The sequence below is a fragment of the Carcharodon carcharias genome, chromosome 34, assembly GCF_017639515.1.
Source record: "Carcharodon carcharias isolate sCarCar2 chromosome 34, sCarCar2.pri, whole genome shotgun sequence".
NCBI lineage: Eukaryota > Metazoa > Chordata > Chondrichthyes > Lamniformes > Lamnidae > Carcharodon > Carcharodon carcharias.
Window position 1 is genome coordinate 21,005,594 of NC_054500.1, and position 27,241 is coordinate 21,032,834.

The following is a 27,241-nucleotide window of genomic DNA, read 5'->3' on the forward strand; positions in this document are numbered from 1 at the left end:
TCCTTTCTTAGGTAAGGAGACCAAAACTGCACACAATACTCAGACATGAGTTCAAATCCCACTGTGGCAGAGGGAAATTTAAATTCAGTTAACTAAATAAACTAAGTTAAAAGCTTGTATCTGTAATGGTGACAGTAAACTACCGGATTGTCGTAACACCCTACCTGGTTCAAAAATGTCCTTTGGGGAAGAAAATCTGCCATCCTTACCCGGTCTGGCCTTCATGTGACACCAAACCCATTGTCAATTTTTAACTGCCTTCCAAAGGTCTAACAAGCCACTCAGTTGTCACCATCATCTTCTGGACCGTAATTAGGAATGGGCAATAAATGCTGGTGACGTCATGTACTGTGAATGAATAAACAAAACTTGTGTTTCTGTTTGTGAGAGCTTTCAAATTGGCTGCCACGTTTTCTACATTACCACAGTGGCTGCGCTTCCAAAAAGTACTTCGTTGGCTGTAAAGTGCTTTGGGACATCCTGAGCGCTATGGAAATGCAAGTCTTTTCGCAGATTCACAGAGTGTTACAGCACAGAAGGAAGCCATTTGGTCCATTGTGTACCTGTACCAGCTAGAAGAGTAATTCACCATTCTCCCATCTTCTCCCCGTAATCCTGCACGTTCTTCCTTTTCAGATCACAGTCTAGTCCCCTTTTGAATGTTGCAGTTGAACCTGCTTCCACCACACTCTCAGGCAGTGTATTCCGGACCTTAACTGCTCACTGAGAATTTTTTTCCCATCTTTTGTCAATTTAAATCTGTGTCCTTGTCTGAGATAGCCATTACCTGACATTTACAAACCTAAGTATTTCTCTATATATACACACACACACACACACACACACACACACACACACACACACACACACACACACACACACACACACACACACACACACACACACACACACACAATCAGGTAACCATTATTACTGTATTCGGACAAGGATTTGTCTTCGGCTATCGAAGATCCTTGAGAGGAGCCATTTATTGCCTTTGATCTGCCCCCCACTGCTGCCCTTTCAGGCTCCAAATGCACTCGCCATGGTTGCTTTAGCCCCTGGCAATGGAGAGATGCATGGCTGACCCACCTCGCCCACCCATCGTTCCGTTTCATGTTTCAGCATCCCTGAGTCTCAGTTGTGGACCAAAGAAATGATTTTGGAGATGGAGAAATGGGAGACGGCCTTTTTAACGATCTGTTCTTTTGCTCTTCCTTTTCAGCAAGGAGTGCAAGAATTTAAAGAGGATCACCCTCCATTCGACGGAGAAGATGCGGCCTCGCAATGGAACCTTGCCTCAGAAATGGCTCCGGAATATTCTGGCAGCGATGTGGGAGCAGGGAGCCAGGAGGCACCTGATACCCGGCAGGGTGAGAGCTCGTCGCACGGCGAGAGGGAGGGGCACCCTAACTCGGGCCGTCCAGCCGGGAGCGGGTTCGGAGATAGCCGCAGGAACTTTTCCTTGCTTGCGGGCCCTGGAATGGGACAGACGAGGCTACTGCACGACGAGGCTTCGGTGAGAGGCCTGACACCTGAGGAAATGGCCAAGGTCAGGGACACGAAGCAGAGCAGAGACAAATGGAGCCAGCCGAAGGTCCCAAGACAAACGGTGAGGAATCATTCAACACTGTCGCATGTAGGAACAGGAGGAGGCCCTTTAACTCTTTGAGTCTACTTCACCATTCAAACAGACCAGGGCTGACCTGTATTTCAATACTTACCAACAGCGGGACATCCCAAAAAGAAATTAAAGCCATTGACTGAGTCAGCACCTTCTGGGGGAGGGGGGGGCGTGTGGTAGAAAATCTGATAAAAGATCAATATTCAGCGTCATAGTCTTTTGACCAATTATTTTCTCTTTTTTTGTGTAGCTAAGCAAACAAGCTCGTGAAAGGAAAGTGCCCTCTTCACGGATCAGCCGTTTGGCAAACTTTGGAGGTAGGTAACACACTTTGCCCTCGGCCCCATCCTGTTGGGTTCTGACAGGAGCAGCCCCTCCCCAACCTATTGCAGAGTGTGGAACATTGCGTTACATCCATTGCACTTCCATCGGCAGGTTTGGCGGTGAGTTTGGGACTCGGTGCTTTGGCAGAAGTTGCCAAAAAGTCAGTGAGTGGAAACCAGACGTCAAGAGGTGAGATTTCAGCATTTGACCTCTTTGTCCTGATGATTCTCGAGTAAGGCAGACAATACTGGTTAAGATTTCTCCTTTCTCCACCCCCCTCCTCCTGTTGTCTGGGTGTTGATCTCCCTCCTGTGTCTCAACAAGTGGCCGCTTTTGCCACCAGGTGTCTAGATGGTGAGCATCAACTGATATTGAACTGTGGAGGGCGTCTTTACGGCGCCCCCGATCCTGCTCACTCAGTCACCCTTTGTTCTTTTCCTGCCTCCCCAATGGGAGGACTTATCTGGAGCTTGCAACTTTTCCAGGTGGTAAGCATGGGAGTCAGGTCTTTGCCAGCCCTGCTGGCTCGGGTCAAGGGTCACTTGAAGGAAAGGGAGAGACTGAAAAAAGGGCTAATCAGATAGCTCCTTCAAGGAGCTAGCACAAACACAATAGGCTGAATGGCCAGTCTCCTGTGCTGTACGATTCAATGCTTTGGGTCTAACCTTTACGACTTGGCTGCTAAATAAAATGGCTAAAAGTCTTGATGTTTAAAAATGTTCATTACTTCATCTGGGCAATAAGCGGGGTGACAGATTTATTTGGCTGGCATTTCAGTTGTCCTGGACTGTATGTGATCCTCTGATGTGCTGGTTTTTAACCACAGAAAATAAAGGACTGCTGGACTCCAACCCCTTCCTGTCGGAGGCCAATGCGGAACGCATTGTCGACACGCTGTGCAAGGTGCGAGGGGCAGCTCTGAAGATTGGGCAGATGCTTAGCATTCAAGGTGCGTTTTGAAGTTGCACTGACTCCTCTTCCTCGCGGTCACACTCGCTCTCTCCAGATACCAAGTGCGAGTCTCTCCTCTCCTACCAGCCCATCTCCCTCCCAACGGTTCGATAGGGCAGGGGGCGGGTCCTTTCCTCATTCTGTGGATGTGGGCAGGGTTGGCATTTATTGCCTGTCCCTAGTTGCCCTTTTTGAGAAGGTGGAGGTTGGCTTTCTTCCTCAGGTTCATGTAGTGGAGGTGTTCCCAGGGTGGGGAGTTCCAGAACGTTGACCCAGCAACAATGAGGTAACGACCAATTATATGCCCTCCATCCTATCACAGAACTTCCCTTTTGTTCTCCCACCGCCCCACCACCCCATCCCCTTGCACTTGCTCAAAACCAATACTAACTTTCCCCAATTCTGATGAAAGGTTGACTCTTTTTCTTCCTCTCTCTGCAGATGGTGCCTGACCTGAGAATGTTCAGCTTTTTCTGTTTTTATTACCATTCTTGTACCTGGAACTTTCAGTGTCACTAACATTTAAAGCTTTTGAGATGACGAATATCCATCAAGCTTTGAAAGCCCGATACTAACAGCTCCACACTGACCTTGCAAACTGGCTATCTCTGCCTTTACGTCTAGAAGATATGAGGGAAGGGAAGTTCTGCTACAGCTGTACAAAGCTTTGATTAGACCATGGCTGGGATAGTGTGTACAGCTCTGTGGACATAGGAACATAGAACTTAGGAGCAGGAGTAGGCCATTCGGCCCTTTGAGCCTGCTCTGCCACTCAGTAAGATCATGGTTGTGACCTCAGCTTCACCTTCCTGTCTGCCCCCCATAACCCTTGACTCCCTTAACTAACAAAAATGTAACTCAGCTTTGAATAAATTTAAGGACCCAGCCTCCACTGCCTTCTGGGGAAGAGAATTCCACACTTTAACAACTCACTGAGAGAAAAAAAACATTCTCCTCACCTTAAAAGGGAGATCTCTTATTCCTAAGATATGTCTCTGAGTTCTAGTTTCCCCCATAAGAGGAAACATCCTCCTGGTAGCCACCCTATCTTGTCCCCTCAAGATCTCACAGCACATCAGCAAGGATATATTGGTATTGGAAAGAGCCCAGCTCATTTTTCACCGAAGTTTCCAGGGCTCCAAGGGTTAAACCGTGTCCTCCTGTGCTGTCTTCCTTGTAGCTACTCCTACCAGGAGATCTGCTGTCATGGGATGACACACTTGTCTGTCTTGTACCATCCTTACACACCCACTGGAGCTCATCTGCAATCGCTCTGTGATGTCCGTCATCAATTATGCCCAGCTCTTTCTGCTGCCCTCCACTTTGTTTCTAGAAGAGATCTCTGTAGCTTTACAGCTCTGATCAAATGTTTGAAATACTGACATTTTTCTGGATGTCACTTTTGAAGAGTTTTTTTTTTTTGCTCTTACAATTTCAAGCACCTCTTCATTTGTCTTATGGTCTGATATGGAATTTTTAGCAAGCATCTTAGCATCCATGTTTCAAAGGCCTCTACTTTCTTCCACAGATCTTTATTTATTGTCCAGGTTTCTGAGGCAGTCAGTAAAGTGGATAGAATGTAGCATCTTAGGAGTTTTTCCCTTGTTACAAGCTTGAGTTTTCTTGTTAACATTTCTTTCATCTTCACAAAATTCCTTCTGGTAGTCTCTATCCTTCTTCCAACTTTGGCATTGCACCTACTATCTTCTGTTATCATTTGTCCTGAGTAGACAAACTTATCTACTTGTTCCAGTGTAACACCGTCCACTTTAAACTATGAAGGGAGATTATTTAAACTAGGTTTGTATTCCCGGGAATATAGAAGGTTAAGTGGTGATCTTATGGAGGTTTTTAGGATTTTGTAAAGAATTGATAGGGCACTGATGGAGGAGTCTAGATGAAGAGGACAGAGCCAGGCTGTTAAGGATAAAACTTAAAAGAAAGACTTGTGTTTATTTAACGACTTTTAAGTATCCTCAAGACATCCCAGAACCCCCCGTGGCCAATGAAGTACTTTTGAAATGTAGTCACTGTTGTAATGTGAGAAGATTGGGAAGCACCTTTTTAAAAGGCTGGTAGAATGTGAAACTCTCGCAAAAAGCAGTATATGTTAGCTCAATTAATAATGTTAAGTCTGAGATTGTGTGTGTGTGCTCTTCGATGCTCGTTTACACTCGCTACGAGCAACATACACTCATACACAACGACCCATTCTCTTTAAACAAAAGGAATATGCTCAAGCCTTGCGCCTTTTTTTTGAATTATCTGGGGTCTTACGGAGCCTTTAGTTTCCCTTGGCTTTCGCCATGGCAACACTTTGGCCAATCAGAGTTGACCTGCCAGGCAATCGGCATGCTTTCCTCCTGTAGTGTAAATTGTTGTGATCATTTGAAATCGGGCATTCTTACATTTGTCCTGAAGAGTGCAAGATGAAAAGCCTCGTCAACACGGCTCTCTTTACAGCAATGTTTTTTTTGTTAGCTAATTAAGGGACATGTGCCAAGGCGGGTGAATGGAGTTAAGTTACGGATCAGCCATGATTGCATTGAGCGGCAGAGCTAACTTGAATTGCCTACTCAGTTTTCTGGCATTCCAAGATTTGCGCTGACGAGTCTTTCAAACTATAGGCTGAGATGCCGCTTTTACACAGTCAATTTTCTCTCCGCACAGACAGCAGTTTCATCAACCCTCAGCTCCAGAAGATATTCGAGCGCGTGCGGCAGAGTGCGGACTTCATGCCCGCTTGGCAAACAGTGGTGAGTGTACCAACAGCAGTTCAGGGTGGTTGTTAGTGACCGCAACAGGAAAAAAATGTCCCAGTGACATTTCACACAGAGCAAACTGCCCGGCCAGAGGAGGAACGCTAGTGGATTTCCTGTGGTTACGATCGAAACACAGGGTTTTCAGTCCAGCAACATGTGATTTGGGCCCAAGTGGTTTTAAGCAACAAGCTTCAATATGTGTTGACTCATAATGAAATGGGTTTTGGAGAGCTGGCTTACACCATTACATTAAATGCTGAGCAGTTAACACAGCCTTCGCAAAGTCCTGTTCCAGTTGATCAGACTTGTTAACGTTTTTGGATAGTTTTCTGACTGCCCTTAGAGTGCACTGAGGTGAGAGGAGAGATGCTGGTTTAGTGGTAATTTCACTGGATTAGTAATCTGGACGCCCAGGCAAATGCTGTGGGACACGAGTTCAAATCCCTCCATAGCAGCTGGTGGGATTTGAATTCGAATTGAATTTAAATTGAAATAATAAATCTGGAAGGCATTCAGTTGAAGGACGTTTAGGGATGGGCCTTATCAGTGACACACGCATCCCATGAAAGAATTAAGAGCTTTATGTACTATTTGGCTACCTGAGGCTGCAGCTGCGCACAACAGTATTGAGATGTTTACCCAATTCTGTTCTTCAGGCTTTATCTAAAATGTGGCCCCAGTATCCTTGCAGCCTTGCATCATTCTACCTGCTCTGTTCTTCCTCTTGTAATAAGTGGCAGCTTAGCACCTGCTCTCTTATCTTAGTGCCTGATTCTCGTGGCTCAGCTCGTTTCCATTCACTGAGGAATAAAAAGCTTTCTGACCGCACTTCTCTCCCCATTCCCACTCTGGCTAAAAATACTCAAGCAAAGCATGCTGAGATATTTTTGACCATTTTAAAACATTTTCAAATACTCTAACAGTGAGACTGTAAGGGTTGGTGGCAAAAATCTGGTCAAAGCGGTAGATTTTAAAGAGGCTCATCAAAGAAACAGAGGGAGGCAGTGACACAAGGGTTTGAAGAGGGAATTCCAGAGTGAGACCTACTCAGCCAAAGGCATGGCCGTTAATGGTGGAATAAAAACAGACTTGCGTTTTTATAGCATCTTTCACAATGACCAGACATCTCAAAGCGCTTTAAAGCCAATGAAGTACCTTTGAAGTGTAGTCACTGTTGTAATATAGCAAATGGGGCAGCCAATTTGCACACAGCAAGATCCCACAAACACCGATGTGATGATGATTGGGTAATCTATTTTTGTGTTGTTGATTGAGGGATAAAAATTCCACTGCTCCTCTTCAAAATAGTCTCCTGAGATCTTTTACATCCACCCAAGCAGACAGGTGGGGCCTCGGTTTAACATTTTACCCAAAAAACATCACCTCCAGTAGTGTAGCACTCCTGTAGTACTGTACTGGAGTGTAAGCCTAGATTTTGTGCTTAAGTCCTAGAGTCGGATTTGAACCCAGAACTTTGTGACTCAGAGGCAAGTGTGCTACTCACTGAGCCATGGCTGACAGAAAGTTGGCTAAGGTGGCATTCGAGATTAGCTTTCTCATATGAGATTCTAATAGTATTGCATATTAACAATCAGTCTTGTATCTTTCCCCTCTCCCCAGTCCTAAGATTCCAGTTTTATTGTACCAGTGTAACAATTCTGTTGGAATCATTCCTTGTGGTCTTTCCAAGGCCTTGCCATTAAGCTTAATAACATTTTCCTTCAGTTGTTTGTAATAGGCAGAGTACTCAACCAGCCCGTGCTTGCGAAACCCAAAACAAAATATCTGCTGTTAGATGTGATTCCATGATTGGACAACACTTACTGAACAATCCTGAGTGCGCTAATAGCTACACTAACAGCTAATTTAAGATAATCAAGTTTATAACGTGTCCCATTTACGCTTGCTAGAGGTGACACACATTCAAACGCAGGGACTTGTTCTCTGCAAACAAAAGGAATATGTTCAAGCTTTGGGCCTTTTTGAATTACCTGAGAGCCTGGGGAGCCTATTTTTGCCTGTTGCTTTCTCCATGGCAATGCCTCGGCCAATCGGAGTCAACTTGCCAACCAATCAGCATCCTTTTCTGTAGTATAGATTGTTGTGATCGTTTGAAATTTGGCATTCTTGCATTTGTCCTGAAGAGTCCAAGATGAAAAGCTTCAGCAGCATGTCTCTCTTTTCAGCAAGATTCAACTTGATAACGTCGGCACACATCTGTTTCAACCTGGCTGTTGTCACTCCTTTTAACCTCTTCCTCCCTGGCTCCATGTCTGTTTTCCTTGCACCTCAAGACATTTCTCTTTGTGTTAAGTAGAAAATTTAAATGTTGAATGACAGCGTTTCAAAGAAATATTCTTATAAGAGCATAGGGTCATTTCAAGGCTTAAGGTTTCACCCCAAGCTGGTCTGGCCCATCTACGACTTTAGTTCCATATATTATATGGGTGATTTAATGCCCCATTAATCGCTTTAAGAAGGCCCACAATAATGTCGTATTCTGAGCACATATTTTAAAAATAGGCCAAAACAGTGTAAAACTGGGGTGAAAATTTACCAGCTTAATTTAAAGGAAGGCAGTGAACATTCACTATTACTGTTGTGTATGTATTCCTCACTTTTCACAAGGGCAGTAGGCTGTCTACTCTGGCGCCACCATTCCTGGCCAGAATGGAGATGGTTGGGTAGCAACAGAAGTAGGCAACTCAGGCCCTTGTTCCACCATTTAGTAAGATCCTGGCTGATTTACATCTTAATTCCACCCACCTACCCACACCTGGCAAAAATCTTTTCAATCTCTGTTTCAAAATCGTTAATTGAGCGACCATCTGCTTTTTGTGCACCCTTTGTGTGAGGAAGTGCTGGCTAACTTCTCTCCTCAAAGGTCTGTCTATGATTTTAAGGTTATATCCTCATGGTCTTAGACACTCCCATCAGCGGAAGAAGTTTCTCTCCATATATTCTAACAATTCTTTTCAAAATACTTTGTCAGTTTCCCTCGTCATTCATGTCTGGATCATGACTGGCATTGGTTTTGCTTCCATGATCTGGATTATGTAACAATCTTCCACTAACTGCATTTCGCTGGAGAAATGATCCTGCATTTATCGGGAGAAGTTGCTGTAGTTTTGGTTATGAGTTCCGTTTGCCATGGTTCACAGAGATTCTCTTTAAATAGACTCTGTAGACTGTTTGCTGCAGTGCACTGTTCACCCAGACTCTGCTGAGTAAATATACTGTTTGCTGTGAATCCTTCCGTAAATTTTGTGTCTAAATCTGCCTGACATGGTGGTGTCAATAGATGCTCCGCAGATGGTAAGAAGCCTGGCTGGAGAGGAGGGAGTCTACAGGATCGGCACTGGGGCACGTGGTCCTAGGTAGATCTGTCTCTCGGTGAATCGAATTGTCAGGAAGATGTAATAATTTTCATAATGTTATTGGAATTTATTGTTAAGTAGAGTAGTAGCGGGATCTGTGTCTTTGTCTGTGTGTGTGTGATTTAATTGAATTAAAGGCAGCTCGCTGAAGGCTTTGATGTATCAGAAGATAAGGTAGGTTTGAAATGTTAAGTAGGTAAACATCGGGGAAGTTTTAGAATGTAAGATGTAAAGGGAACATTTTCATTTGTAAATAAACCAGACTAGCCTGAATTCAAGGGAGGGGGTGAAATGTTTCACCTAGCCAGAAAAAGGTAAGAAACAGTGTGTTTATTTTTCCCAAAGATTACTGGTAAAATTGGTACTATGAGAGCCTTTTATTATTAGAGAGGTAAAGTCGAAAGACATGGTGAAACAATGGGAATTTGCATTCAAATGGGAAAATGTGTATAAAGGAGAGAAGGCTATTTGTAAGGGCAGGCATTCTAAGATCTAACACAAGTGTGAAAAGCCTCCAGCACCTAAGCCTCAAGCTGTCTACAAAGAACTGGAGCTGAGAAAAACTTACTTTGAATTAGACTGTTCAGGGTGTGGTGTGTTACTTTGCCTGGGTTTTTAAAAACCTGTGTCATACAGTTGGCTTAATGAAAGTGTAACTGGGAGTTAGATTAACTAGGGGATTTAGAAGTTATCATAGTAATTTGTAGACCTATGTATGTACTTAAAATCATTTCTTCTATTAGTAAAGGTTTAATTTCGTTTTGTAAGAAACCTATAAGACTCGGTGGTCTTATTGCTGCTGAATTCAAGACACACATCTCGAAATATATACAAATTGCAAAACCGTTGTGGCAGTTGTTTCAAGTTTCCCTTTGGGATTTGAGCAGCACAGCATTTACCATCGGCTGTGCCATAACAGCATCAAATTGTTTAAATGTTCTTTTCTCAGAAAGTTCTGGATGAGGAGCTGGGCCCTCACTGGCGGGATAAGCTAGCAATGTTTGAGGAAAGGCCGTTTGCTGCTGCTTCGATCGGACAGGTGCATCACGGAGAGCTGAAGGACGGGAGGGAGGTGGCCATTAAAATCCAGGTAGGCCCTTTTCCTCAATGAAATCGAATTGTCAGGCTGCCAGGGTGGGATTTGCACAGCCAATCTCTGGATCACCAGCACAGTAACATAGCCACTATACTAACTGGGCACGTTGCCTCAGTTGCGGCCAGCCTGACTCGATAGAGACCTGGGATCAAACCTGGGTCATTCCCAGCAAGGGCTTAGAAAATAGGTGCTGCGCTCATTAACTGTGTGTAAAGCGGGTTCCAATGTGGCACATGGCGGCCTGTATAGGTTGAGTATTCTTTATCCTTGCACCTGAAAACCAAACACATCCGTTGCTCAGGAAGCCTGTGACCTGAGCTGACGCGAACCTCGACCTTTAGCGTGGGAAGTCTGGCTCTTTGCCTTACTTTGTGCCTAGCTGCTGAGAGAAAATGCTGCCCCTCAGGCAAATAATGATACCTGTTCCAAATGGAATCGTCGAGCCTTTGGGAGTACCAGTCCGACTGCCAAGTCCGGTCTGCTAGAGGCGGCTTTCTCTTGCTTCACAAATTGTTTAATGTGCCACTGAAGGACGCAAAATCTTAGAGAAAAGATCATCACAAGTCACTACTTATTCATCCTAACTATATTCAGTACGGTAGGCAAATCACTTCCAAAAACCGAAAATGTCTGAATACCGAAACACATCGGCCCCCAGGGGTTTCGGATAAAGGATACTTGACCTGCACGTGTTTTGAACTGGGAATGTGGTGCTTGCCGTATTGGTAGATACATCAAGCGAGGGGTCTGGAGCCCTCAACACTTTTATATGCAAATAAGAGAGAGAGAGCCTCACGCCTGCTTGGGGCCTCCTATTACCGAATTAGTTTGCCTGAGATATTTCAGCCGGGAGTCTATGTTCAGGAAAACTCGGTTAACGTGTGACCTTTCAACTGGCCCTAAATTTTAAAAAAAGTTACATATACCATGGGTCGCTATTGGCCATTGCAACCCCCTTCTCAAGCCCCTCTTTCTGTTCCAATCCCTGCCTGTTCCCCACCTCTTCCTCCTCCCCCACCCCATATGCTGATCACTGCCTTTTTCCCTCTCCTTTTCACAAGCCTGATTGTCTGTAAACTCGTCACTACCTGCCTGGGGAGACAGTGGCATAATAGTAATGTTACTGGCTAATACACAGGGAGACATGGGTTCAGATCCCACCATGGCAGCTGATGGAACTTAAATTCAATTAATAAACCTGGAATGGAAGGGCTAGTCTCGGTAAATCACCGACTGTCGTAAAAACCCATCAGGATCGCTAATGCCCTTTAGGGAAGGAAATCTGCCATCCTTACTTGTTCTGCCTTGCATGTGACTCTAGACCCACAGCAATGTGGTTGACTCTTAACTGCCCCCTGAAATGGCCTAGTAAGCCGCTCAATTCAAGGGCAGTTGGAGATGGGCTATAGACAGTGGCCTTGCCAGCAGAGTCCACACCCCAAGAATAAAGAAACTCCTTTTTGCCCCTCCTCATTGCTGCCTTTCTCCATGGTTGATGGATCAATCCTAAGTCAGAAGTCAGATTTGTTGGTATCAATGGCTGGGGATATCTGGGAATTAATGGGAAGAGGGAATGAAGTTCCACATGTGTCCTTAAGGCTGTGGATCCTCTGCATCTCGTAACGAGAAAGGTTCAGGTTTAAGATGCGGTGTTATTTGGGGTACGTTTTCTAAGTTTGACTGTTTACCATGATTTATCTGCTTCGTTCTTCTAGTATCCAGGAATAGCTCAGAGCATCAAGAGTGATGTGGAGAACCTGCTGTCTCTGTTGAAGATGAGCATCCCGCTGCCTGAAGGTAAAGCAGAGTCAACGAAACCCTTTTCAATGTCGAGCAAGGTTCAGAAACAGGAGCTACCCCAGTGCTCACTGCCTCTTTCTCCATCCTCCTCGCAGGTCTGTTTGCTGAGAGCGGGATTGTGGTGCTGAAGCGGGAGCTGGAATGGGAATGTGACTATACACGGGAAGCAGCCTGTGCCAAGAGGTTCCGGTATGGATTAACCCCTTGTTTGTAAAAAGGTCACTGCACCACAACAACTTGTATTTATATAGCGCCTTTAACATAAATGACCATCAGGAGTGTCATCAAACAAATATTTGACCCTGAGCCACATAAGGAAATATTAGGACAGGTGACCAAAAGCTTGGTCAAAGAGGTTGGTTTCAAAGAAGCAAAGAGGTTTGGCAGCGCTTGGGGCCTAGGTAGATGACGACACAGCCACCAATGATTTTGTTTATTCATTTACAGGATGTGGGTGTCTGGCTAGGCCACCATTTATTGCCCGTCCCTAATTGCCCTTGTTCAGAGGGAGTCAGCCACATTGCTGTGGGTCTGGAGTCACATGTAGGCTAGATTTCCTTCCCTAAAGGGCATTAGTGAACCAGATGGGTTTTTACAACAATTGTCAATGGATTCATGGTCATCAATAGACTTTTAATTCCAGATTTTTATTGAATTCAAATTCCACCATCGAACCCGGGTCCCCAGAGCATTACACCGGGTCTCTGGATCACTGGTCCAGCAACAATACCACCGTCATCGCCTCCCCTAATGGTGTGGTGAAGAACATCGGAAAGGCACAATAGGCCAGTACTTGGGAGGAGTGCAATTATCTCAGAGGACCATAGGGCTCTAAAGTTATCCTCTGAAACTTAATCAACAGATTTGATTCACCCCACACAGGGCAACCTGTGAAAGAAAAAAAATATAGCACCTTTCATGACCCCAGGTCCAAAGCACTTTATATCCAATGAATTTAACATTTATAATCACTGGTTATGAGGGCAAAACATGACAACCGTTTTGCACACAGCCAAGTCCCATAAGCAGCAATGAGATCAGCGAGTGGTTAATCTGTTTTGGTGGGATTGGTTGAGGGTGCAAGTAAAATCATTGGCTTTAATTAAATTACAAATTGGCTGTTGTAATGGGAGGGTTGATGGACCTGAGGGGTGGACTTGGGCATTTCTCATTCCGGACAGCTCCTCTGTTCCAGCTAGTGGATACCCTTCGGCATTACTCACGGTGAGTCAGGATATGGCAAGAGTTGTTGGAGAGGGGTCTGTTATGAAAGAGGGATTGGTTAGTTCAGAGGTCCCAACAATTGGGAAAAGTGACAGATTGGGCCTCAGACACAACTGAAGTGTGATGAAATAAGACCTAATGTCAGATCAGTAAATTGACTTTGCCCAAAGCCATTGACGAATATAAGGTTTTTTTTGTGTACAAGGGTGGGAATGGAGTTGAGAAACTACAGAAACAGACTCCACAGAGCCACTTAGTGGGCAAAGCCTGCCACTACACCATGACCATTGGCATAGCAAAGTTGAATGGGAAATATTGACATTGTTTACAATGATAATTCTTGATATGACTAAAAATCATGTCACAGAATGTGACCAGGAAGTGCTTACCCTACGTAAGGTTATGGATCTAGATTGGGGGACATGAGTAGATGCATATTAATCTGCATGTTCTCAGCATATCTTGTATGAACTTAAACTGCAAATTTGCATTCTCATGATGCTGGTTATATTCTTGCCTTGCTGGTTTTGCCTGTTTGAATTCCTTGAGGTTTCAAAATGGTTGACCTCTATACTGCTATAGGCGAATAAATCTTCAATCTGTGGAATTGAAACAGATAAAACCAGTGGAGTAAGAACCAGAAGCACCTACACAGTCACAGGCCAGCAGCAGTGAGTTTGAGCCTGCATTGAGTTTGAGGCAGAAGGCAGGGACTGTAACTCACTGCTCCACCACTCAGTGGTGCTGTTTTCCCACTAATTGTTTCTCAATCATCGGTTTATTGGGCTTCAGTCTGAGGCTCTGATTGCTCTCACTGCCCCTGTGGGTAGAATACAGGCTGAGCAATCGCCCTGTTGCTCTTTTATCTAAAACTCTGTTGTCCGTATCCTAACTTGCCCCAAATCCTGTTCACCCATCGCCCCTTGCGCTTGTTTATCCACATTGGCTCCCAGTTAGGCAACGCCTTGATTTTAATATTCTCACACTCATTTTGAGATCTCTCCATGCCCTCACTCCCTCCTCATCTCTGCGCTTCTCCAGTTCTGGCCTCCTGTAGGTCCCTGATTTTAAGATTTCAGTCGATCCGACATTGGCAGCCGTGCCTTCAGCTGCCTGGGCCTTAAGCTCTGGAATTTTCTCCCTAAACCTCTCTGCCCTTTAAAAATCTCCCTACCCTTTAAAACGTTAAAATCTACCAAGCCTGCTATCTGTATCGCTTTCTGTGGCTTCTTTGTCAAGCTCTGGCTGTGAAGTACCTTGGAATGTTACTGCATTGAAAGTGCTATATAAAGGGAACTTAGGGAGCGTTTCTGGCACAGCGAGTTAGCGCCCCTGCCTCTGAGCCAGAAGTTCCAGGTTCGAGTCCCACTCCAGGACTTGATGGCAAGGAAGGTGAGTTCATGACGCAACCAAACAGGTTGAGTATCAACCTGCAAATCCTTCCCACACACGCCAATAGCAGGCGATGAGAGGAGAGATTCTCGGTCAGCCATGCGATGGGAAGAAAGTTGGAGCCTCTACCATCACTATCCATAGCTCCAGACTACAACGTGCATGTAAAAGTGTGCGTTGTCCCAGCCACTCAGACTCCCTGGGGGAACCCAGTTGGTTGGATGGCCAGTGTGGATCAGATTAGTGCCAACATCACGGGGTTCGATCCCCGTTCTGGCTGGGGAGGATTTGGGACTTGCCTTCTTGCCCTGCCAGTGGTGGAAATTGCAGTGCTGAGGGTTGGACCTGCCTTTGGGCAGAGAACTGAACAAGCAGATGATAAATGAACTTGTTGTTGCAGTTGATACCACCGTTGAGTTTATCTCTGCTGATCGTTGATTGGTGAGGGGCTGGAGGATTGGTGGTAAGCAGAGGTTTTCTGAACTTCTCTTGGTGCCTGAACACAGTTACTTACCAATAGAGTGCATGGTCTTTATTCATCCTTGGGATGTGAATGTCGCTGGCTGGGCCAGCATTTAATGCCCATCCCTAATTGTCCTTGAGAAGGTGGGGGTGAGCTGCCTTCTTGAAACGCTGCAGTCGATGTGGTGTAGGTACACCCACAGTACTGTTAGGGAGAGAGTTCCAGGATTTTGACCCAGCGACAGTGAAGGAACGGCCGATATATTTCCAAGTCAGGATGGTGAGTGACTTGGAGGGGAACTTGAAGGTGGTGGTGTTCGTGTGCAACTGCTGCTCCTGTCCTTCTAGGTGGTAGAAGTCGCAGGTTTGGAAAGTGCCTTCGAAGGAGCCTTGGCGCATCTTGTAAATGTTATACGTTTTCAGCAGTAGGAGTAGAAGCATTTCTGAATTCCAAGTTCCTCCAAACAGTGATGCAACTGGGTGAGATAATTTGTGCGTAATTTAATCCTGTGGAGATGATTAAGACCAATCCCTGAAATAAAACTAAAATACTACAGGTGCTGGAAATCTGAAATAGAAACAGAAAATGCTGGAAAAACTCAGCAGGTTTGGCAGCATCTGTGGAGAGAGAAACAGAGTTAACATTTCGAGTTGAATATGACACTTCCTCAGAACTGGTCTTGAGCTCAGATGTGCAGTTTGGCCATTCCCATTGCAGAGTTTCTACTAGTGGCGCCTCTAACCTGAAGCGCGTGTGTGATGGTGGTGTAAGATGGTCGCTGTTCTCACACGGCAGGTGATTGCCTGGGACCAGGAAGTCTCGAGAGGAATTGTACTTGAGTCTAACCTGCGGTCTGTCCTCTGGCCCTGACAGGGAACTCCTGAAGGACGATCCTTTCTTCTACGTCCCAGAAGTGATCGATGAACTCACCACAAAGCGGATTCTCACCGCAGAGCTAGTGACTGGTGTACCTCTGGATAAGTGTGAGGATCTCGATCAAAACACTCGAAATAAGGTTTGCCTACAGACGGTTTATAGACTCTCCGTTTGCTGCCGCTCGGTCTGCCCTCTGTAACCGAGTGTGACAGACAAATTGTTCTTGTCTGTATAAAATAGTACATCAGCACACATGAGGAAGGAAGGCGATTAACATTCCTTGTTTCTAAGCTGGAGCTAATATTAACCGATACTGTAAAAGTTACAAATTCCTTTCCCACCTAAACTCACCTTAACCAAATAATACAGCATGTTTTACACCGTATAACGTTCCTATTGTTCTGAAGCACAATTCAATCAACTCCATAGGGAGCAGTGCCACAGGAAATCCACTAGAACACAATCTATATTTTCTTGTTTTAGGAATTCCTGTTTCGGTAAAAACTTTACGTTCTTTTTCCAGATCTGTTTCAACATCCTTGAGCTGTGTCTTCGTGAGGTTTTTGAGTTCAGGTTCATGCAGACTGATCCGAACTGGTCCAATTTCTTCTTTGATGAGAGGAAGCAGAAGGTGCGTCACGTCTAACGTCCATCCCCCACCCCGTCCCCCGCTTTCCGCTTCAGCGAGTTCTCTTATTTGTGGTGACTGAAATTTTGATGCATATTTTTTCCACCTCCTGTTTAGTTCCCGGCACCTTGCCTTCAGTCAGGAGCGAATGACACTGTGGGGAATGGGCTGTTACTCTGTGGTGAAGCTAAATTGCACTCTACAGTGCTTTTTTTAAAGGAGTGGGTTAGCTCAGTTGGCTTGAGTGAGGTGCAGAATCGCGTCAACAGCGCAGGTTCAATCCCTGTACTGGCTGTGGTAGTGTATGGAGGCCTGTCTCCTTGTCTTGCCCCTCGCTGGATGTGGAGTGGTGTCCCTCAAGCTATGTAACCAGTTGTGTCTCTTTAATGGAGAGGGATGCTTATGACTTTTTGTGGACTATGGCTAGTTACCTACTTGTCAGTAGCACTCTCGCCACTGAGTTAGAGGATTGTGGGTTCGTTTCCTACTCAAAGACCTGAGCCCAAAATCCTAGTTGATGCGCCAGTGCCATACTGAGGGTGTGCAGCACTGTCATTTTTCAGATGAGACAAGTGAGTGTCAAACATCCCTTGGCTTCTTAGAAGCACACAAGTGCAGGAGCTTGCTGCGCACAAATTGATGCCACCCTTCCCCACATTACAACGATGATTCAGAAGCATTTCCTGAGCTGTACAACACTTTGGGCTACCCTGGAGTCAGGGTGGAAAAGTCCTCCTTTTCTGCAATGTTGCTAGGACAAGGAGGAATTAACTCTTTACTTCTGCTCCATCAGGTAACGTTGTTGGACTTTGGAGCAAGTCGAGAGTTTGCTAAAGAATTTACAGATAACTACATTGAGGTATGTGCAAAGTTTCCATTCTTTCCCTATAGCATGTAAAACGTTTTAGGGTTTCTGTTAGCAGAGCTCGTGTTGGTTGGATATTTGTACGAATGATTTCTCGTCCTCCCACAGCCAACCACATTTCACCGTACCTCAGCACTCTCACCTCTGAGTCCGATAGTCGAGTCCCACTCCAGAGACTGGGGCACAGTTGAAATGTAGTCACTGTTGTGATGGGAAGAAACTTGGCAGCCAATTTACACACAGCAGGCTCCCACAAACAGTAATGTGATGATGACCAGGTAACCTGTCTCTCTTCAGTGGTGTTGTTTGAAAGATTAAAAATCGGCCAGTACATAGGGGGAGAACTCCCCTGCTCCTCTTCCAAATAGCACCATGACACCTTTTATGTCCTTAGAATGCACTTGAGGCCCTGGTTTAACGTCTCATCTGAAAAGCGACACCTCTGATAGTGCAGCACTCCTTCGGTACTCTACTGGAATGTCAGCCTCGATTTTGTTCTCAGGTATCTGGAGGGGGACTTGAACCCTCGATCTTCTGACTCATGGGCAGGAGAGTGCTATCCACCCAGCCACAACGAGGTTAGATGATACTCACTGTTCTCAGTAATCGCTCACATATCAACTGCAGGACCTGTGGGAAATAGCTATGTTGTTTACTTGGGAAAATACTAGCTTTCTGTTGGGTCAGGGGCCGATTCAGTGATGAGTTGCATGCTGGAGCCCAAGGGTGCCTACAGAGGTTCGTCATGGAGAGCCTTGCAATGGTCACAAGCCTCCAAGCAGGAACACCCAGCGAAGTATCATTGTCACTTTTAATTCCTTCCTCATAGTTGCAGCTGCAATGTCCGATGTCTTTTCTTGCAGGTGGTCCGAGCAGCTGCTGATGGTGACCGGGAGAAAGTGCTACAGAAGTCCCGGGACTTGAAGTTCCTCACTGGCTACGAGACAAAGGCAAGTCCAAAACTCATTCAGTTGGGGCGTGCAGGGCACAGAGGGCAAAACCTTCACGTTAGAGCCAGGCCATTCAAGATGGTAACAGGAAGCACAGCACAGCAAGAGGCCATTCGGCCCACCTTTGAAAGAGCTATCCCATTGTTCCCACTCCCCTGCTCTTTCCCCAAGGCCCTGCAAATATTTTTCCCTTCAAGGGTTTATCTAATTTCCTTTGGAAAGTTATTATTGAATCTGCTTCCACCATCCTTTCAGGCAGTACATCCAGATCACGACTCACTGCATTACAAAAGAATCTTGTCTCCCTACCAGCTCTTTTGCCGATTTATCTTAAATCTGTGTGCTCTGTTTGGTGACTCTCCTGCCGGTGGAAACGGAGTCGATAGGGAGAAACTATCAAAACCCTTCATCATTTGGAACACCTCTCTTGAATCTCCCCTTAACCTTCTCTACATTTAGCAAAACAATCCCAACTTCTCCAACCTCTTGTATGTAACTGCAGCCCCTCACCCCTGATACCTTTGCTCCTTGTCCAATGGCTTGCATCCTTCCTAAAAGTGTGTGGCACCCAGAATTGGACACAATCCCCCCCAGCTGAGGCCTAACCAGGGACTGATAAGGAAGCAATGCTTAGGTGGTTGAAAAGCCTGTGGGTTATAGAAGGTGGCCTGGAAGGACAGAGTTGGAATGGTAGGTCCTTGTGGGCTCTTGTATTCGGCACTGTTGAGGAAGGAAGTTTGGGATGGTCGTGTAGGATGTTTACAGCTTGGGAGAAACAAGACAGGAAGTCTCAGAGGACTGACCAGCGCAGCATCGATAGAACATAGATGAGAAAGGTTGTGATGGCGTTCGTCTAGCTTCTTTAATGTACTAAAACATCCCAAGACGCTTCACTGAGAGGAGCAGTGTCTATCCAACATTGGGCTTTTCCTTGTATCATTACGAGGGAGGCTTCTGCCAGGTACAGGAGCAGGACCCGGGGGCCAGGGTGGTCTTAAGAGATGTTGAAGGGAATGAAAGGGATCTTTGCACAAAGAGAGAAACCAAATTTTATGAATGGAGTTTCGGCAAAGGAGGCGATTTCTGCTTGAGATCAGAGGCGAGACTGAGGCAGATGCTAACTTGTATTTATATAGCGCCTTTACTGTAGTATGATGTCTCAAGGTGCAGCAGAGGAGGATAATCAAACATAATTTAACTCCTAGCTACATAAGGAGATATTAGGACAGGTGACCAAAAGCTTGGTCAAAGAGGTAGGATTTAAGGAGCTTCTTAAAGGAGGGAAGCAAGGTAGCAAGACGGAGCGGTTTAGGGAGAGAATTCCAGAGCTTAGGGTCCAGGCAGCTGAATGCACAGCCACCAGTGATAGAGTGATTGAAATCAGGGAAGCTCAAGAGGTCGGAATTAAGAGGCACACGGATATTTCGGAGGGTTTTGGGGCTGGAGGAATTTGTGGAGCTAGGGAGGGGTGAAGCCATGGAAGGATTTGAAAATGAGAAGGAGAATTTTAAAATCAAGGCACCGCTTGATTGGGAGCCAGTGTAGGTCAGTGAGCACAATGGGTGATAGGCAATGTTCCCTCTAACTTCTGCTTCTTATGCCTGGCCGGCTGTGAGATCCCTTTACGATTGACATACAGCTGTGCATCTTAAAGGGAGTGCCTCTATTGCATGGCCTATTTGTTCCCTTTGCGGCAAGTTCCTGATTGTGCACCCATGCAACTTAGAGGGAATGTTAGTGAAGGGTGAACATGACCTGATGCGAGTTAGGATACAGGCAGCAGAGTTTTGGATGAGCTCAAGTTTAGAGGATGGAAGATAGGAGTGGGTTGGAATAGTCGAGTCTGGAGGCGCGGGTGAAGCTTGCAGCAGCAGATGAGCTGAGCCGGGGAAGTACAAGGTCTTGTTGATGGGGTGGGTCTGAGATCTGAAGACAGAAATGTCAATTGAGAATGCAGCTGGGAAAGGCACGCGGAGGAGGGAAAGGGGTAAGGTTGATGATGCCATTGGTTGCACTGGCAAGCGACATGAGGTTACTGTGCCTCTGACACTCTGATGGAACCAGTTTACTGTGCTGCTTTCAGGTGTTTGAGGATGCTCACGTTGACGCTGTCATGACTCTTGGGGAGGCATTTGCTCAGCCACAATCCTTCGACTTTGGGACTCAAGACACCACACGGCGGATCCAGAGCCTAATCCCGGTGATGCTAAAGCATCGACTGACCCCTCCTCCCGAGGAATCCTACTCCCTCCATCGCAAAATGGCTGGCTCCTTCCTCATCTGCTCCCGACTACAAGCCTCCATTCCTTGCAAGGAGATGTTTGACCAGATCTACTCCAGATACTTTAACCAAGAGGAACAGGAGCTGGTTAATATGCAACAGTGTAAATAGACACAATCATGTGGAACCAGGGTTCAGCCAAGGTTCAGAGAAAACTGACCTGAGACATTCTTTCTGTGTAACATTTCATAGCTGGGTGGAGCATTGTTTCAAATGGAATTTGAACAAACCGGCTTGTCCGATTGAATACTCCAGGTACAGAACGCTGCTGGACCATTTGCTGTCTCTTTTAGGCTCACTGGGGGTGAAGTTGCTGGGGTATTTGAATGTTGAACAGTTTGAAATCTGGATCATTGAGCAGCAAGATCAGGTGTCAGCGTAAGAGCATTTTCTTTTTCCCTATATAAAAAAATATACATAATGAATACTTATTAAACCCATATTTTGGATAATTTGTAGTCTGAAATACTTGAATTTATACAATGCCTCTCCATGACCTCAGGATGTTCCAAAGTGCTTTATAGACAATCAAGTCTTTTTTTTTAAAGTTTACTCATTGTTGTAATGTAGGAAACTCGGCTGTCAATTTGTGCACAGCAAGATCCCAGTAACAACAACTGCTCATCTTCAATAAGCCACTGGATTTTTTACATCTACCCACAGGGCCCCAGATTAATATTTCACCTGAAGAAGCTGAACCTCCAACAGTGCAGCACTCCCTCACTACAAGCAGCGACCTGCGGTGCTCGGTCATTGAGTGTATTTAAGTCAGAAATCGATTAGATATTTTGGTACTAAGGGAATCGAGGGTTATGGAGATAGTGGAGAAAGCGGAGTTGTGGTAGAAGATTTGCCATGATCAGGCAGAGCAGACTCGAAGGGCCAAATGGCTTCCTCCATCCCCTTTGCCAAATTGTTTTGTGATGCTGTAAGTACTACACTTCCCCAAAAGAACAACAAAACCCTACAGATTAAACAAAAACGGATAATGTTGGAAACGTTCAGCAGGGCAAAATCTGTACTACTTTTTAAATTACAAAATGTTAAGACTTCAAGAATGAACATTTCTTGATATAACATTAACTTGAGTATTGTTTGAGAAAATAAACATGATGCTGAAGTTTTTTATCGTATACTCACACTCACCCAGACAGATGGAGAATGCACCAGGAAACTATTGTCCTCCATGTTTTTGTTAAATTTTTAAAAAGCGCAGTCCCTGGACACGTACTTTTTCCCTGCAGAGAACAGATCCCTACGTATAAATATATGTAGCTCCTAGCAAGCTGAGTGAGTCACAACGTGATCCCAACTGATAATCTTAAATTGGTTGCTAGTATAATTCTGAGCGCACTCGGGGTTATTCAGCAAGTGCTGTCCATTCGCAGTGAGTTAACATTAACTTCTTTTTCTTCCTTTACAAAGGCTGCCTGACCTGATTGTATCTAACGTTTAGTAGAAGGTGATGGGTATAAATTCCCTTTTACCTTCCCTTTCTGTGACCTTTCTCCTTACCAACTTGCAGACTAGTAGAAACCCCCCCCCCCCCTTTCTATTTATTTCAGACCCTTTGTAATTTTGGAAGACACATATCGCTTCACCGGTTGGCTTTTCAGTTCTAGGCAAAAAAAAGCTACGATGTTCACTGGGGTAGGGATGTTGCGAGTTGGACAGTGCCTACAGGATGAAGCTCTGGGTTGGATCAGCTGCTCATGAAATAGGAACACCAGACAGGGGAGGGAGGAAATTAAAATACAAATGCCTTGAGAGGAAGGATTAATATTTCATAAAAGCTTGCTTCTGTAAAGTGAGATTGTTTTTATTCAATTGTTGGCAAGGAAATAGAGCAATCTCAAAACTTGAGAAACCTTCCAATATTTAAGTGCTCACGTAAAGCACTTCATTCAGTGAAGATCCACCTGCACAACATCAAGCTGCTTTGGGGTGTGAAGTGTTTGACATAATGTGGCTGTGACTTCAGTTTGAACCGATGCTTGTAACTGGAAATTCATGCATCTGCCATCTATTATTGGAGCCTCGCTCAATCCAAGACCTCTCATTCCTCTCTTGGCTCCTTTGAGTGACCTTGAAAACGCAGCCAAGATTATATCGCCGTGGTATTTCATCTGTAGCATGTAAGTCACAGGAGAAGCGTTTGGGGTAGGCTTACAGACAGGCTGAGATCGGAATAAGAGTCTAGCGAAGCTGGGATTGTTCTTAGAGTCGAGAGAGTCGAGGGGCAATTTAATAGAGGTTTGAAAACCCAGAAGGGTTTGGATAGAGCATGGCAGGAGGGTTGGTGACCAGAGAACCCAGATTTAAAGTGATTGGCAGAAGATCCAAAGAGGGAGGTGAGAATACTTTTTAACACAGCAAGTAGTGATCTGGAATACACCGTCTGACAGGACAGTGGAAGCAGATTTAACAATAACTTTTAAGAACAGGAAAAGGAAAAATTGACGGCACTGTGGAGAAAGAGCTGGGGCATGGGACTAATTAGGTAGTTTCTGTGCGAAGCACTTTCAGGTGTTTACTAAGCTAAGATGCAAGTTGTTGTTGTAGTAAAGCATCTAAAAATGCTTCACAGGAGCCTTTTTCAGATGTAATTTAGCACTGGGCCACATAAGGAGATAATAGGGCAGGAACTCACCAAGGCTCCTTAGTCAGCACCTTCCAAACCCACGGCCTCTACCATCTAGAAGGACAAGGGCAGCTGATAGATGGATGCACCACCATCAAGTTCCCCTCCGAACCACCCACCATCCTGGCTTGGAAATATATATCACTGTTCCTTCACTGTCGCTGGATCAAAATCCTGGAATTCCTTCCCTAATAGCACTGTGGGTGTACCTACACCACATGGACTGCAGCGGCTCAAGAAGGCTTAGCCAGCAATGCCCACATTCACTCAATGAATTAAAAGAAAAGGTGACCAACAGCTTGGGCAAAGAGATATGTTCTAAGGAGCATCTTAAAGGAGCGAAGAAGTTTAGCAAGGGAATTCCAGAGCTTTGGACTCAGGCAGCTGAAGGCACATTGAAGGGGGAGGAACATAAATGAAGGCCAGAATTAGCAGAATAGAAAAATAGCATTTAGGAGCAGGAGTGGGCTACTTGGTGCTTTGAGCTTGCTCCGCAGTGCAGAGTCAGTGGAGAGTTGTAGGGCTGGAGGAGGTTGCAGCAATAGGGAGGAATGAGGCTGCTGAGGGATTTGCATACTATGGTGAGAGTTTTAAAATTCTCATCACTGTTGGACTATGAACCAGTGTAGGTCAGCAAGCACAGTGATGAGGGCACTCGTAATTACACACATTACTGAAGTGTAGTGGGTGACTGCAGAATCATGCCCCATCATGGACCCTGAGTTTCAGGGGCAGTGGGGGGATAAATGGAGTGGTGCTGTTTCCGGTACAAATACATTTAGAAATGCAGTAATCAGCATCTGGAGATGGCAGGCTGTTTGGTTATCATGTTCGTTTGCTCCTGAGCAGAGCGTGAACAGAACCATTTGAATCCTTTTTAAAAATTTAGCACCACATGTGCACGCTCTGTTAGCATCACCTCATCTGCTGTAGGTTCCCAGCTTGACATCATTTACATATGTTGCCATGTGCACCAGGTTAATGAGATAAATTGATTGATTGAGTGATTCAGGGTTTGGTACGAGTGCTGCTGCCTTGCAGAGAGACCAGTCAGTATAACATAGGAACAGGAGAAAGCCATTCAGCCCCTCGAGCCTGCTCCATCATTCAATACGATCATGGCTGATCGAACACTTCAATGCCTTATACCTACACTATCCCCATAACCCTTTATGTTGTTGTTAATCAGAAACCTATCACTCTCTACCTTCAACATTCTTAATGACTGAGTTCCCACGGCCCTCTGGGGTAGAGAATTCCAAAGATTCACAACCCTCTGAGTAAAGAAATTTCTCCTCATCTCAGTCCTAAGTGGCTTCTCCCTTATTTTGAAATTGTGTCCCTGGTTCTAGACTCCCCAAGGAGGGGAAACATCTTACCTGCATCTACCCTGTCTATTCTTTTAAGTATTTTGTAGGTTTCAATGAGGTCACCTCTCATTCTTCGAAACTCAGCCGCGGTATTCCCAATCTCTCTTCATTAGACAGTCCCACCATCCCTGGAACGTCTGGTGAACCTTCGTGGCACTCCCTCTATGGCAATAATATCCTTTCTGAGAGTAGCAGTGGGCCTTTCTCCTGTGTCTAACCTTGCTGCCTTGGCGATGCCTATTCTGGTGCCGATCCATTTAAATCGCATTGTATTTCATGTGCAAGGATCTGTTCTGTAAGGCAAAAACAGAAATACCTGGAAAAACTCAGCAGGTCTGGCAGCATCAGCGGAGAAGAACAAAGTTGACGTTTCGAGTCCTCATGACCCTTCAACAGAAGACACTAGTCTTCGAAAGCGTAATATTTAGGATAGTATAGATTTCCTTTTTTGCCTTGTGCACTTTGTATCTTGCCTCCAACTCCAAAGGTGTCAAGAATAAGATTCCACAGAATTCCATTGGAATGCGGACACCAATCCGAGGGGCACCAGAACGAATGATGGATTCCCCTCCTGGTCTAGCTACACTTCCAGCGGAAATCACTGGAATCGAGAACAAGGGGACATCAGCTTAAAATTAGAGCCAGGCTGCTTAGGGGTGGTGCCAGGAAGCACTCCCATCACACAAAGAGGTAGTGGAAATCTGGAACTTTGCCCTCCGAAAAGCTGTTCAGGCTGGAGGAGTCGGGGGGGGGGGAGGTGTCAATTGAAAATTTCAAAACCGAGATTGCTAGGTTTGTGTTGGGCAAGAGTATTAAGTGATGTGGCTGGGAGTTTCACTGACTGAAAGGACGATAGAAGCAGAAATCCTCATTGCATTTAAAAAGCACTTGGGTACGCAGCTGAAGTGCTGTCACCTACAGAGCTGCAGACCAAGAGCCAGAACGTGAGATTCGGGTGGATAGCTCTTTTGGCCATCACGGTTGCAATTGTCTGAATAGCCTCTTGTGTGCTGTAAATTTCTCATGAATTCCCTATTGCATTTATGAGTGACTATCTTATTTTTTATGGCCTCTGGTTTTATTGTTAGCTCTTGTTCCTCAATACTGTAGCACCAGAAGAGGGAGATCATCAGTGGACCTCCCCTGGTTCAGAATTAGTCGTTATGTTGGGCTCCCAGGGTTGAAGAGTTTGTTGGTACTCCCTTTCTAGAGTGGCATGAAGGATATGATACTGGAGTGCTGCTTTAATGAGGAAGGGAGAACTGGAAATCATCGGGGACCAGGGCTTCTCAGTCAATCCTTCAAAGATTACTTCACATATATAAACCCTGGGCTTTATTGCCCTGATAACTCTCGCCCCTGGTGACACTCTCCCTGCGTGTACTCAATCACCTGGAGGCTTGAATCGCATCAGCTTTGAAACAGACTGATTGTTGAGTTGTTGAATGCTGGGCTTTTTAAAGGGCCGGTTAGCTGTTAGGCATTTAACCGGTCATGGATCAATGTGTCAGTAATTTCAGTCAACCAAAAGTGCTGCTGTTGGCTCAGCTAGAAGAGGCTGTGGTTAGACCGTGAGTGAGAAGAATATTTACTTGGCATCCAGTTCTTCAGATCAGGGGTTTCACTGACAAACTGTACCACCCTGACTCAGAAAGTGCCAGGTTTTGAACACCGTTGTAAGTTGAGTCGGTTGAGCAGCGACTGGTAATGACCTGGAACTCGCTGCCAATGAGGGTGGCTGGAGCAGAGATGATGAACGATTTCAGAAAGAAATTGGATCGGCACTTGATCGACATAAGCTGCCAGGTCCGTGGGGAATGGAGCGGGGAATGGAGCAGGGAATGGGGCTGACCGGATTGCTCATGGACTCAGTGGGACAAATGGCCTCCTTCTGTGTCTTAATGAGTCTGTGTCTCTGTCAGAGAGGATTAGGGGGCTTGGTGGCCCTAGGGTGAGGATGATCAGCCAGTGTTTTCACTCTTGTGTTCTATCCAGTGCTGCTTTAAGAAAATGCACGCGAGCGGGGCCCAGGTAACAGGATCAGACTCTGCTGTGATGCCACTGTAGTCGATCAGCCCACTTCCATTCCCCATTGGGGCTTGTGGATGAATGAACCTGGGCTTCGAACTGGAGGGTGACCAGCACTTGGGAAGCTGTGCCCCAAGAATAAACTAGCGTCTATGTGGTACCTAATGATGTCTCAAAGCTGCCAGTTTCCCATATGTCGATGGTGAACATTGGCAAGAAATTCACTGGGGTGGATTCACAACCGAATTCCATCTTCTCACCTGCCATGTTCACGCTTTTTGCAATTTTAAGTAACTGGATACTTATTAGGGGTGGACCCTGCTTGATTTCTCCTCCCCCCACCACCAACTGTCTCTCCATGAAACGTAGTAATCTTCATTCTCATCCTTGTGGTAAATCTCTCTGTGGCCTCACCTCTCCAACTCTCTAACCTTCGCCAGCCCTGCAAATCTCTGTGATCTTTGCGCTCCCCCAATTCTGGCTTGTTGAGCAGCTTCCATTTCCTTCACTCCACCATTGGCTGTCTTGCCTTCAGCCGTCTAGACCCTAAGCTCTGGAATTCCCTCACAAAAGCTCTCCCTCCTCCTTT

General features: G+C 45.5%; 1 protein-coding gene across 2 annotated transcripts in view; it reads left to right on the plus strand.

Moving 5' to 3' along the window:
* Nucleotides 1-21,065, plus strand: part of coq8b (coenzyme Q8B) — a 28,136-nt gene extending 7,071 nt beyond the window's left edge. For both annotated transcript variants that reach the window (XM_041179093.1, XM_041179092.1), the window contains exons 3-15: nucleotides 1,226-1,612; nucleotides 1,875-1,941; nucleotides 2,060-2,137; nucleotides 2,775-2,897; nucleotides 5,570-5,655; nucleotides 9,988-10,128; nucleotides 11,850-11,931; nucleotides 12,030-12,123; nucleotides 15,887-16,028; nucleotides 16,413-16,520; nucleotides 17,311-17,376; nucleotides 18,246-18,332; nucleotides 20,416-21,065. In XM_041179093.1, the coding sequence (XP_041035027.1) occupies nucleotides 1,226-1,612; nucleotides 1,875-1,941; nucleotides 2,060-2,137; nucleotides 2,775-2,897; nucleotides 5,570-5,655; nucleotides 9,988-10,128; nucleotides 11,850-11,931; nucleotides 12,030-12,123; nucleotides 15,887-16,028; nucleotides 16,413-16,520; nucleotides 17,311-17,376; nucleotides 18,246-18,332; nucleotides 20,416-20,724 (1,770 nt within the window). In that variant the 3' untranslated portion in view covers nucleotides 20,725-21,065. The remainder of the gene's footprint in view (nucleotides 1-1,225; nucleotides 1,613-1,874; nucleotides 1,942-2,059; nucleotides 2,138-2,774; nucleotides 2,898-5,569; nucleotides 5,656-9,987; nucleotides 10,129-11,849; nucleotides 11,932-12,029; nucleotides 12,124-15,886; nucleotides 16,029-16,412; nucleotides 16,521-17,310; nucleotides 17,377-18,245; nucleotides 18,333-20,415) is intronic.
* The last annotated feature ends 6,176 nt before the right edge of the window (nucleotides 21,066-27,241 follow it).